Source organism: Equus asinus, chromosome 5, assembly GCF_041296235.1.
Source record: "Equus asinus isolate D_3611 breed Donkey chromosome 5, EquAss-T2T_v2, whole genome shotgun sequence".
NCBI lineage: Eukaryota > Metazoa > Chordata > Mammalia > Perissodactyla > Equidae > Equus > Equus asinus.
The window spans coordinates 107,208,686-107,221,763 of NC_091794.1; the positions used below are offsets into that span (position 1 = coordinate 107,208,686).

General features: G+C 48.8%; 1 protein-coding gene across 3 annotated transcripts in view; it reads left to right on the forward strand.

Annotated features, from left to right (window-relative positions):
- Positions 1–675: 675 nt before the first annotated feature.
- The window catches only part of SLC2A5 (solute carrier family 2 member 5), a 31,106-nt gene continuing 18,703 nt past the window's right edge, over positions 676–13,078 (forward strand). The window contains exon 1 of one of the 3 annotated variants that reach the window (XM_070511157.1): positions 676–914. In XM_070511157.1, coding sequence (XP_070367258.1) covers positions 867–914 — 48 coding nt within the window. In that variant the 5' untranslated portion in view covers positions 676–866. Of the gene's footprint in view, positions 915–9,619; positions 9,848–13,078 lie in introns of those variants that run through there. The other 2 variants (XM_014833453.3, XM_014833454.3) reach the window with 2 other exon arrangements.

Below are 13,078 nucleotides of genomic sequence, written 5' to 3' on the forward strand. Positions count from 1 at the left end.
TCTGGGAAGTTCTTGGAGTGAATAAAGTTAGTTGCAATTTGTATCTTTCTGGGCCAGAGTTTCCTGGGAATAGTAAAGCAATGTTGGTGGAGGCAGCCTGGTCTCCATCCAGCCATGTTATGGCAGACAAGCCATGGTCCAAGGAAAGAGATCAGGAGGAAAAGGTGAGCCCAACAGCCAGGTTTTTGAGCCATGAGGCTCTGGAAGGAGAGATACTGGCTCAACCCCAGCTCTGCCATTTATAATTGTATCGCTCTGGGCAAATAATTGTGACCTCTCTTAGCTGTGGTTTCACTTAAAATGGGGATAATCATGAGACTGAAATGAGAGCCAGTGCTCAGCACAACCTGAGCCAGAGACAGAGCTCCGCACAGCACACCGCAGCTGTCATCATTATCACTGCTAGCCTTTCTTGTGTTATCTCAGTGACACTAAAGCTTCCACTCCCTGCCCCACCCCACTCAGCTAGTTCCACCAGTCTGTTTCCAGTGCCCCAGGCCCAGTCCCAGCAGACCATGGTGGCCCTTGGAGGGAAGAATCTGAAACCTATTGTCGGGCGGCCTCTGTTTCGCAAGCATTTGGGGAGTTTCTCAGGGCCATTGTGCCAAAGACGGGAGCAGACACTCCCTTCCTCTAATCCTCTCTGTAGCTTTTCTTCTCCCTGGCTGGCAGCAAATCCGTGGGTTTGTCTGGGCCCATTGCATCAGGGAGAGCTTCTCAAATACCAGGGGAGAAAACCTCCTGCAGCCAGCGTCTGTCTCCTCCCTGCCTCTTGCCCCACCACCCCGGGAGGAGAAGGAGAAACAGGAGGTGAGAGTCTGAGGGCAGGTGTGTGTGCTGCCCGAAGGTAGCCAGCCAGCGCCCAGATGAGCAACGATGAGGAGAGGATTGAGGACATTGTGTCGGTCCCAGGGGTGAGTCTGCCTTGGTGGGGCACAGATCCGGGAGGCCTTGGGGCTGGGTGTCCAGGGAGGAATTGTTGAGGGAACATTCAGGAAAAGCACAGTCGTGCTTCTCAGGCTTTCATGAAAGCCGGAACCGCCTGGGGATCTGCTTCAAATGCAGCTTTGGATTGAGCAGGTCTGGGGTGGAGCCCAGGAGTCTGCGCAGGTGACGTGGCTGCTGCCGGGCCACAGACCTGAAGGCCTGGAGGAACTCCTCTTCCAGTGGCTTCAAGAGTGTGGGCATGCTCACACACTTTGGTTTCGAGGGGAACTTGAGTGGCTGGGCAGCCTCTGTAGGCTGCTGGCTTCCATATGACAAGAGATTTTCCATATGACAAGAGGCATATGGGGTAACTATTCAGGTTCAAAAACTGATTTGACTTGAACTAAAGAAGCTGACTCATGGCCTATTGAACATACGTTGTACATTTGCTTTAACCATTAAATTAAAGAATACGCTCTCAAGATAAGAATGCTTACTTCTCCTCCTACGCCCTTTTGGTAACCGTATTATTCCATTTCCAGACTTCAGGGTCACGTTGACCTGCTAACTTGCAACTGAATACCTCTCTGAAACTTTGATGATTATGTATTCTGGGCATATTTAATGTATATTCTTTCTTCTAAAAGTGTTTAAGACTGTAATGAAAACCATGCTTCTCCAGAATGCTTTCTTCCTTTGTGGAAACTGCCTTCCCAGACTATACTCCTCATCCCGGCTCAAGTAAAACTCACCTTATGTCTCTTATCTATAGACTGGTTCTTGGTTATTTTGCACTGACACATAACACGTTCCGCAAGATCCTGGGTTGGAAATGTAGGGTGTGTTATCTGGTCCTGGGGCGTCACGTAGTGCTAGATTTCCTGGGGTGCTGTAACTGTTCTGCAAGGGCTGGACTAGAGGTGGGGGGCCTTGCTGATAACTGTGATGCTCCCACCGATGCCGATGTCAGATGACTGCAGGGAAAGATGTGTGTTTCAGTGGAAAACTGCAGTGCTGACAGTGCACTTCCTGATTCCACAGGGCTCTGCCAGCATGCCTTTGAGCTTACAATTCTGCCAGTTGTAGATAACCTATGCTAGTGCAAAATAATTGTCTATAAACATGCAAATGAACTCTGTCAGGGGAGGTTCCACTGACATCCCTCCCTCTCAAGAACCCGCGTAGATCCATTTGCAAACTCGTTTCAACATTCCTCTTCTATGAATGTGTCAGCTCTTTGGATTCTCTTTGAAATCAATTAGAACATCTGCCTAGGGCGCCAAAAGTGGGTTAAATAAAATCTATAATAAACACGTGCTTATTTGTCATTTGTACGAAAGTCATAATTTTTACCTTTTTTTTGAAAATTTCCTCTAACACTATTAATGTGAGGTCACTAAGTACAGTCAGAAAGAGATGGGCTGTAGCATACCATCATAGAGCATTTGAGGATTTATTCCCTTTCTTTTACTAAGGCAAAATTCACGTAACATAAAAATAGCCTTTTTAAAATGTACAATTCAGTGGCATATAGCCCATTCACAATGTTGCGTAACCACCAACTCTGTCTAGTTCTGAAACACTTTCATCACCCTCAAAGGAAAACCCACACTCATTAAGCAGCTACTCCCCATTCCGCTCTCCCCTCAGCCCCTGGCAACCACCAATCTGCTCTCTGTCTCTACGGACTTACCTATTCTGGATTTCTCATATAAATAGAATCATGCAATATGTGACCTTTTTGTGCCTGGCTTCTTTCACTTAGCATAATGTTTTTGAGGTACACGTAGCATGTATCAGTACTTCCTTCCTTTTTACAGCTGCATAATCCATTGTGTGTACATATCACAATTTGTTTACCCATTCATCCATTGATGGACATTGGGGCTGTTTCCACCTTCTGGCTATTGTGAGCAGTGTTGCCATGAAGATGAAGCTGTAGACATATGTGTACATATGTATATATACACACACATATATGTATATATTTGCCTGAGTACCTGTTTGTAATTCTTCTGGGCATAGATCTAGGGGAAGAATTGCTGAGTCATACAGTAATTCTATGTTTAACTTTTTGAGGAACCACCACACTGTTTTCCACAGCAGCTGCACTATTTTCCATTCCCATCAGGAAGGTACAAGGGTTCCAATTTCCCCACATCCTTGCCTACAACACGGATGAACCTTGAGGACATTAGGCTAAGTGAAATAAGTCAGTCACCAAAAGACAAATGCTGTATGATTCCACTTAGACGAGGTAACTAAAGCAGTCAAATTCATGGATACAAAAAGTAGAGTGGAGGTTGCCACTGAAGGGAGGGAGAAACGGGGAGTTGTTTAGTGGATAGAGAGCCTTAGTTTTGCAAGAGGAGAAAGTTCTGGAGACCAGTAGAGCACAACAATGTGAATATACTTAACACTACTGAGCTATACACTTAAAAATGGTAAATTTTGGTATGTGGCTTGTTTTTTTTTTTAACCACAGCTTTAAAAAAAAGAGAATTGTCTACCTAAGGTAATGTGTAACCAATAGAAGCCAGTTGGGTCCCTGAGGAGTCTCGTGACTCCCTGGCTTTCAAGCTTTCTGTCCATGATTCCTGAGGGACACACCCTTTTGTGAATATGCAGTCTGATAGGCAAGGTCAAATTCTGTTCTTGGTAAGAAAACACAGAAACCTTGTGATGTCTCTGAAGTTTACTCACCACGCATGTCAGAACGTAATCAACAGCCAGCCTACTGGCCTTGGAGACATCTGATAGAAACTTGGGCTGGATTCTACGACAGCAGAGCATGGAAATGGCCCATAGAGCAAGAAAGTTACCTCAGATCTGGCGTGTAATCTCCCTCCTCGTTCTACCCACATTGCAGAGGTGGGTTCTGATGGCCAGGTGGCAAGCCTGGGTAGAGTGTGGTTGGCCCCACTGGGCACTGGGCTTGAGAAGTCTTGTGTCAACCAACTGGACATCTCTGCCCTCCTTCACCAGGAGCGCTGCCTGTGCAAAGCAAGGGCACGGCTGGATGACTGGATCCACACAGGGACCTGTTAATTACTCCTGCCTTATCTAAACTAGGAATGGGGATGACCCAGAGCTCTGCTTCCTCCCTTCCTGCCCCTCCCTCCGATCAAGCAATCGCATACACACTGCACCTTGGTGGGAGCCTCCTTTTGTGTGCTCTGAGGCACATGCAGGCATATCTGCTATAATTTGATATGCATGTTCCTAAAGAACCCCACATTCTACCATGTGGCACATAGAAGTAACAGGGCTTAAGGGAAAAATAGGGTTGGGGCAGACCACTCAAACCCCCTGCAATTTTTTAATCCGAACACAAACAAAAGCAAATGCAATCCCAATGAAAACAGCAGCCTGGGTAAATTTCCACTGACATTTGCACCCTGCAGCACAGAGGTCCATGCTTTCTCTCTTTTTTTTTTTTTTCCAAAAGTTTGGCATCTGAGCTAACATCTGTTGCAAATCTCCCTTTTTTTTCTCTTCTCCCCAAAGCCCCCCAGTACATAGTTGTATATTCTAGTTGTGAGTGTCTCTGGTTGTGGCATGTGGGACGCCATCTCAGCATGGCCTGATGAAGGGTGCCATGTCCATGCCCGGGATCCAAGCCAGCAAAACCCCAGGCTGCAGAAGCAGAGTGCATGAATTTACCACTCAGCCACGGGGCTGGCCCCAGACGCTTTCTGCCTTAAGACAAATGTCCTTAGGCCATTTGCTTCTGGTAGAGAGCCAGTTCATCAAAATTTAAGATCTGATTTAGGCCGTAGTCTGTTGAAACAAATATATATGAAAATGTCTTCACTGACTTTGGGGTGTGTCTAGCAGTTATATAAGTGAGAACTAGGTTAGAGGAGTATTTTTCCTTCATGTTAAGCCCAGGGAGGTGGTCTGGGGCTGGAGAAGCCCTCTGCGTGGTAAGGGATCCATCTTTCGCTCTGTCCTGTGTGGCCTCAACCTCATGGTCCAAGCTGTTGGTACCCACATTGCAGGCAACAGAATGGAAAAAGGGACAAAGAAGAGAGCAAGGTTCCTGGAAGCCACCACGTGACACCTTTGGGTACTTTGCATTAGACAGAACTTTGTCATATATCCGTGCCACCTGCAAGGACAATAGGGGAAACATAGTCTTTCTCTTGGGGCAGCCACAGGTCCTGCTCAAAATTCTATTACTGTCAAAGAGGAACTGATCAAAATGATTTGGAGAGGGGTAGGAGGTGCCAACATAGATTGTACAATAGAGGCCCGTGGCAAAACTTTAAAGTTCTAGAACATTCGTAGAGGAGGTTGAGACCAACTGAAGTCTTAGTATCACTGTCTGACCTCAGAACAGCCCCGGGATTCGCCAGCCTGCTTTGTAGTGCTAATTCAGCATTTTACATCCTGGTGAAATTTTCCTATATAAGCTTCTTTTTTCTTTTTTAAATTCTGAAAAGCTTGATTCTTAGATCATTTTAATTTTTTGTTTTATTACAACAGTAATACAGAAATTCTATTTCTCCTCCCCTCATCCTTTTGATCACCAAGGTTTGTCAATTTTACATCCTAAATATCTCTTAAAAGTATCTACTTCTCTGATGTCTACCGCCACACCGGTCCAAGTCCCCGCTGTCTGTCACCTGCCCTATGGCAAAGAACTCTGGCTCCCTCTTCCCTTCCTCAAACTCTTGTCCCCTTGTTACCAAACGAAAGTGGGTTCACCTTCGGGCAAGTTAAAATCAGACGCTCCACCAGAAATAGTTGTTACACAAAGTAAAGTATATTTACAGCAAATAGGAGACCATGCAGCATCACTTCCAGAGTCCTGGTGTCCCCAAGCATGGGCCAGCAGGGGCCTTTTATTTCGGATGGGGAATGAATATTCAAAAGGAAGAGGTGAGCAGGTGTTCGCTAGCGCAGGCTCAGCTAGAAAACATGCTTCCACATACTCTGCAGGTTATGGTGATAAGACCCAAGCTCCTCCCAGAGAGGAGATCTTAGCATTAAAACTAAGGCAAAGGTTGTAGGCGTAGCTCTTGTGGTGAGGCTTGGTCCAGTTCACCATAGTTGGTGATTGCATCTCCTTAACATAACAAAAGAAAAAAATAATTTGGAGAAACAGTTAAATGCTTCGGAAACCTCCCTTGAGCCCCTCCGACCAATTAGGTCGGCAGCACCCTCACCAGTTCTCCTCTCCGCAGCCAGAGTGAGCTTTTTCTGTGTGTGTGTGAGGAAGATGGTCCCTGAGCCCATCTTCCTCTACTTTGCATATGGGACACTGCCACAGCATGGCTTGATGAGCGATGTGTAGGTCCATGCCTGGGATCCACACCTGCAAACCCCAGGCAGCCAAAGTGGAACGCTCGAACTTAACCACTATGCCACCAGGCCAGCCCCATAGCAGCCGGAGTGAACTTTTAAAAATGCAAATCTGATTGTTCTCCAAAACTCTTAACACCTTCTCTCTGCTCCTAGAATAAAAATCAAGTCTACAAGTGCTCAGTGTAGTCTGGCCCTGCTTCCTTCCTCCTTCCCTCTTCCTCTCTGCTTTTGTGCTCTTCAGCCACACTGACCTGGCAATTTCCTGATGGCATCACGCTCTCTTCTATGACAGGGCCTTGGCACATGCTGTTCCGTCTGGAAGGCTCGCTCCACCAGCCCATCCCCACCCCTCTTTGCCTAGGTAAACTCTATTCCTCCTTCCTTCCCATCTCAGCTCAAGCTCACTTTTTAAAGGAAGCCTTCCCCAACCAGGACCGCCTCCCCACTGCCATCTTTAGAGCCCTCTTATAGTCACAAATTCGTCAATATGCTTATTTAACTAAATTCTGTTTCCTCAACTAGAGTCTAACCCACATGAGGCCAAGGCTATTTCATTTTTGCACCCTGTTGTACTCCGCCCCCAGTACAGCAGTAGAGTAGTAAATATAAACATAAATTTATTCTAGGATTAAAATCATCCGTAATCTCACATCCCAGAATAACTACCGCTTTCAGATTTTGATGTCTTAGACATCAAATTGTGTGCTAACATATTTACATTTTTACGTTAGTGATAACGACTTGTGAATTGAGTTCTGGAACCCCAACCCTCAAGTCAGAATCCTCGGCAAGCAAGGATTCCTCGCCAGCACTTTCCCCATCGCAAGAGGTTAGAGGGCCTAACCCATGGCCCTCTGACAAGAAAATTGGCTTTTGGGTCCTCTTCTCCTTCAGTGATGAGATCCTAGCATCATTTCCCTGTAAAGAGTCAAACCGTATGGAAGGTGGGAAGAGAAGTCAGGCAGGCCCTGCCAGCCACGGGACTGGCCCGGCAACTGCCCGCTGTCCCTTCACTTTAAAAGTGATTCTTTGGCTCTCACCAGAGGGGAGAGGTAGTTTCAAAACACGAGTATGGGATTTCTTGGAAATTCTAGTACGTGTTCCGCCACACGCCTCAGCCTGTTATCTGCAGAAGGCCTTGGGTTAATCAGTGTTGTTTATCATAGTCGTTTCAAACTCGAAGGCAAAGATAGGCTTCAATTGTCAGGTTCCCTTCCTAGTCCGGCAGGACAGAGACAAGGGCTGGGCAGGGCTGGGAGGGCGAGACCCAGTGGGCGGGAATCTGAGACCCACCCCCCAGTTTTCAGCTCCCACGGGTAAAAATTAACACTTAAGTTCAGAAAAACAAAAAGACCGCCTGCAGTGGGCGAGCCAAGGTCACACACCTCAGGTCAGCCTGAGGTGGAGGGCCGGGAGGACCCCTGCCAGGGACAGTCACCGCCTCCAATCAGTGAGCCATTCCCCCATCTGAGCCCCCAGATCCTGGGAGCCCAAAGGACCCCTGACGGGCCCCGTGGCAGCCTGAGGTGCTGGGCCCGAGGCTGCCGGGTCCAGTCCAGGGGCCGGGAAGGACACAGAGGACAAGGGTAGTAGGGACAGTCCCGGAGCCCTTGGGCCCATTCTCGACTGTTCCAGGCTCCCACGTCCCACCCCCCCCCCACCCCCCCGCCCCGGGATCCCCAGGGACCCTCAGAGCTACAGGCCTCAGCCAGACCTAATGGTGGCCCGAGGTGAGGGGCTGGGGGCTGCTCCGCCCGCTGCGGGGGTCGGGGTCCTGGGCCAGAAGGAGGACTCGGGCAGGGGCCTAGGAGGACCCGGGCACGGACAGCGCCGGAGCCGGCTGGCAGCGCAGGCCGCGGAGGCTGACCCAGGGCTGCCCCGCGCCCGGCATCGTGGCCGCCTCGCTGCCCGCGCCCGGCATCATGGCGGCCGCCCCACTGCGCCCTCTCCGTCTCGTGCTCCTCTCCCTCCGCCACTGAGGCGTTGGTGACGCCACGGCTATGCCTGCGATGCCCTGGGACTCCCAGGAGCCAGGTACTGCGGCCCTCACCTCCCCAGACAGTCTCGTCCGGGCCTGTGGGCCTGGACCAATGTCTCCTCCCCTGGGGGAAGTCGAGGCAGGGGTGGGGATTGTCTGCGTCCGCCATCGCCTGTCAGTTTTCAGCTCCCCACCGGCCCAGGGGCACACGGGGCGTGAGGTGGAGCATCTGGGCCAAGCAGGGGATTTCCTCTGTGCCGGACAATGACTAATGATTGCGGACTTTTGACATTTCTTTTTGATTGTGCAATCTGAACCTACCCCTTCACTCAATAGTCGTTCCCCGTACCCCCAACCCCCTCCCCAACTAAAGTGCATTTTCTTTGGAGAATTTTTCAAAACTCTGAAATAACTGGAAACCTCTGGTCTTGCCAAACCTTACTTGGAAATCATTGTATTAGGGCTGTGGCACAGAAGGAAAAGGACAGTAAATGAAGTTGGTGAAAGGAAATGGTCAGTCCTCCTTGGTGAATGGGGACATAGGGACCTCCGCAACACACACCCACACACACACCCACACACACACACCCCCACACACACACGGGGTGTTACACTGTCGCCCTCCTCACAGTCTCCCACACAGGGGAACCTGGACACAATTCCCTAGTTTGTTGCTGATGCCAGGAACAGTGCCTGACACATAGTGGGCTCCCAGTTAACTGTTAATTTGAAAGTGAATGAGGAGAAGGAATGACTGAATTAACTGGATTTGTGCCCAGCAAATAAAGCAGGGAATATGTCCTGTGAAGATGAAAGCCCGCAGGCCTGTGGGACTTTGCTCTGGATTTTGGCCACTTGCCCTGGTATGCCCCATGGTAGCTGAACACGTGCAGAGCACAGGGGGCTGGCAGTGGCCTGGCCGGGCGTGGAGGTCCCAGACCAGCAGCTGTGACTCATTTTCCCTGCCCTGCAGATAAAGGGCTTTGAAGTATTTACTGCCTTTGCATAGTGATGAATACACAGAAAGTAACATCTCTAGGCCACTCTGAGTTCCTTAAAAAGGAAAAGAAGAAACTTTCCAAGAAAGCGTTGCGTGGGCATCTTGGCAAAAGCTGACTCTCCAGTAGCAAGACTTGGCTGCCGGCTCCCTAGCAGGGACCGCTTCTGAGAAGCTTCTAGTGACTCTGTCTCTTGCCCCCATATTACCTGGTATGGTGTAGGGTCTGTGGCAGCTGTTGCTTTCCATGTGTTGGTGACAGAAATAACCCTTCCGGTCACTCACTATTAGCCTGACTAATGGTGGCTTTCACAGTGAGGAAATATTGCAGACTGTCCCAATCAGGAAGGCACTGTGCCTACAGCCCCAGGGGGCAGCCACTTGCTAAACTAAACCCCAGACATCTAATTTAGAAGAAGTGAAAGGAAGACAAACCTCTGGGTTCCTGAAAGGGTTATTCTGCCTTAGACTAGCCATAAAAATGCTATTGGCTGTTACTTGGCGCGACCAAAGTGCAGCCAGAATGTCTTCTCTCTCCATTCAGTGCATTTGTTATTTTGGCTGAGAGGAGGTAAGCTGCACTCTGCACTCGCAGAGCAGAGATGGAGCAGCAGGATCCGATTAAGAAGGAAGGGGTAAGAGTGCTGTTCAGGGACAGAGCACGGAGCAGCCCGCTGCCTGGGCCTGTTCAGCACGGCTGGGGGATGTTCTCGGGAGCTCTGTGCTGGGGAGGACCTTCGGGGGGACCTGCCCCTCAGAGTTCACCCAGGAGCTGGACTTTCACAGGGACTAGAGAGAGAAGAGATTTAGAGATATTTCGATTAGTCTTTTCAGCAAGTAACATAGCTAAGCCATGAAAAGAAGATAGATAGATGCAGAGATGTTGCGAGATTTGGATTAAGCTCAAATCTGTAGCAGAGATTCTCTGCTTTTAGATAGTGAGACTTCCTTTTATTGACAGACGATTTTTCTGCACCTGCCCCCCATATAATGATGGTTGTACTTTTAGAATTCCTCAGTCGAGGAAAATGCGTAATGACGGAAAGATAATATGAATTTATTGATACTTTTAAGAAGTTTGCATTTTATTCACCACAACAGCATCTGCTGATATTTATCGGGGGAGAGGTACATATTTGTGAAAATTATTATTTACTCAGTCATGGATGTGAGGCCTTGCCACAGGGAGGTCAAGAACATGCTCTGTAGCTCATAGGTCAAGAATGGGTTTGGGAGGTGGAAATACCTGGGATTCATCCCTGCTTCTTCCTATTCTAGCTGTGGGAACTTGGCCAAGTTATTTAACTGCTCTGTGCCTCAGTTTTCTTGTCTCTGAAATGGAAATAATAAACATGCCACCTCATGGGGCTGCTGGAACAATTAAATGAGAGAATGTTTGTAAATTACTTGGCACATAGTGAATCCCGCATAAATGTTATTATTTGTTGATCATCCTTTAGAGCAGGGCACTACTGACATTTGGGACTGGATAATTCTTCGCTTTGCAGGGCTGGCCTGTGTGTTGTAGGCTGTTGAGCAGCATCTCTGGTCTCTCCTCACTGGATGCCAGTACCATCCTTGCCCCAGTGAGAATCTCTGCTTTAGAGATTACTGAGTACCTTCACATGGATTATCGTGTTGGACTTTCACAAAACCTAGGAGAGTGTTAGACGAGTCAGATGTTGGCCCCTCTGTCTTATAGAAAAGGAACTGTGAGCTAACGAGAACTTCGGGGTTCGGGAGTCAAGGGAGGCCCCTCTTCAAAGAGAAATCCACCCCCTAGCTGTGCCCCCGAGGTGTGGCTGTGGAAGAATGGAAATGTCCCTGAGTGGTGCTCCCTGAAAATGAGTGATACGTTTTGAAACGAAATGATTAAAATGGTCACAGATCATAGCTACCTGCCCCCTCCATTCTCCCTCCAGGTGCCAGGTGGGGTGATGGCTTCCCCCTCCTGGCCACCTGAGGGCAGACCTGCCCCTTTGGGTGAAAGCCAGGGCATGTGCTGGGCTTCCTACAAAACTCTTCAGTGGTGACTGCTTATAAAAATCTGGGAAATCATTAAATGAAGCTGGGGGGCGGGGGGTTAGAAGCCAAGGAGAAGTGAAGAGGCCGGCAAAGGCTGCAGAGAGTGAGGGCCAGGCTGCAGGGGCTGCGTGGGCTGGTGAGGAGGGCGCCAGCTGGCCGGGAGGGCCTGGTCTCTGTCCCTTGGTGGCTGTGTGACCTCTACCTCACTGGCGTTTGCTTTCCTCATACGTAAAGAGAAAAGACCAGAATCTTTCTGATGTACATCAAAGACTTTCTGCCAGGAAAAAGGACTCTTAGCCTGAGAGAAAAAAATAAAACAGATTAAGGGAAAAAAATGGCAAAGTGCTTTGGAAAATGAAAGCACCTACTTTTTTGTGGAGTGCCTCTGCCACCAATTCGTTGGTGTCGTGGAGCAAGTAACTTCCCCTCTGAGTCCTTCTTATTAATAATTAATAATGATAGCAACCCCGTGTGTAACACTTACTCCAGGCCAGGTGTGGTTCTAAGCGTTTTTCATACGTACGAACTCACTCATTCCTCACGTCACTCCTGTTACCGAACCAGGTTCGTTACGTCTGTCACACAAACAAATCTCAAATCCGCCTTCCTGAAAAATGGGGACTAGGGATGTGTATGGGATAAGGGGGTGGTGGTCTGAAGTTTGAAGATAGATAATTGGAGGCAAGGAGTCGTCAGGTAATTGATCTGCGCAAGCGTAGTCAAGCTTCGTGGCTCTTCGTAGGACGGTGTTCACAAAATGGTAGTGTTGGCGTAATCCGAGGATGGAGTTTTTGGCTCCCTGACATCAGGAGGTCACCCAGTGGATGAGTCAGTGGTCTTAACTGGCCTGAACTGGACAAGGAGTAGACTCTCGGTTCCTGAAAAATTTACACACCCGTTACCGTGGTGACCCAAGCGTCAGAAATGTTATCTATGAGGAACCTAGTGGGAGTCAGACAATACCTTGCCTATCTACGTGGCTTTAAAAATAAGCAGCACAGCTAACAATGGGCAGGCGAACAACCAAAGGCCACAATTAATAACTGCCAAAAAAACTTTAGTTACTAGCTACCTAATCATTAATGACTAATTGACCACTGGTTTCAATCCTATGAGGAAGGTAGTATAGTTGTCCCCATTTTACGGATGAAGGAACAGAGACAGAGAAGCTCAGTAACTGGACCAAGGCCACACAGCCAGCAGCAGGAGAGCTGGCTTCGATCCTGTGCCCTCGGGCTGCAGGGGCTGTGCTCTGAACCCCACAGCAACGAGACAGGGCACCCCCAGCTCTAAAATGTGGTGATGTTGATCTCTCTCTCCCCTCACCTCTTAAACCTGTGTCTGCTTGTGAAACTTTGGGTTCCACGGTGTGATAAAAACTTGGGGTTCACAGTGTGACTTCAAGTGCTAATAATTTATAAGAACTCCAGAGATATTTGCATTCTGCCTAGAGATTCCTGACAAAGAAAAATCTTATCTGCAAAGTGTCTCTCTGACGGTGGAAATGGAATATGGAGACGAATTCCTCAGGGAGATGGTGAGGGCAGGGCTTCCTTCCCAGTGTCCTTGAATCACACTGCCAGAGGGCCCGCCCTGAAGGTGGTCAGTTTACTAAAGTCTCAAATGTTCTCAGTATTATGAAAAACAGGAAGCCGGTTGACTGTGGGCTTGAGGGATGCTGTTCCTGGTTTCTCTCAAGGGAGCGTCGTGGCTCGCCTTGGCCTCTGAGGAGAGCCCCCTCCCATTCATGTCTCCAGGCCACTGGGCCACTTGTCCTTTTAGCAGGCGGGTTGGAGACCTTACATCCTCTTTGGCCTCTTCCTCTCCCTCATGCCCTAATT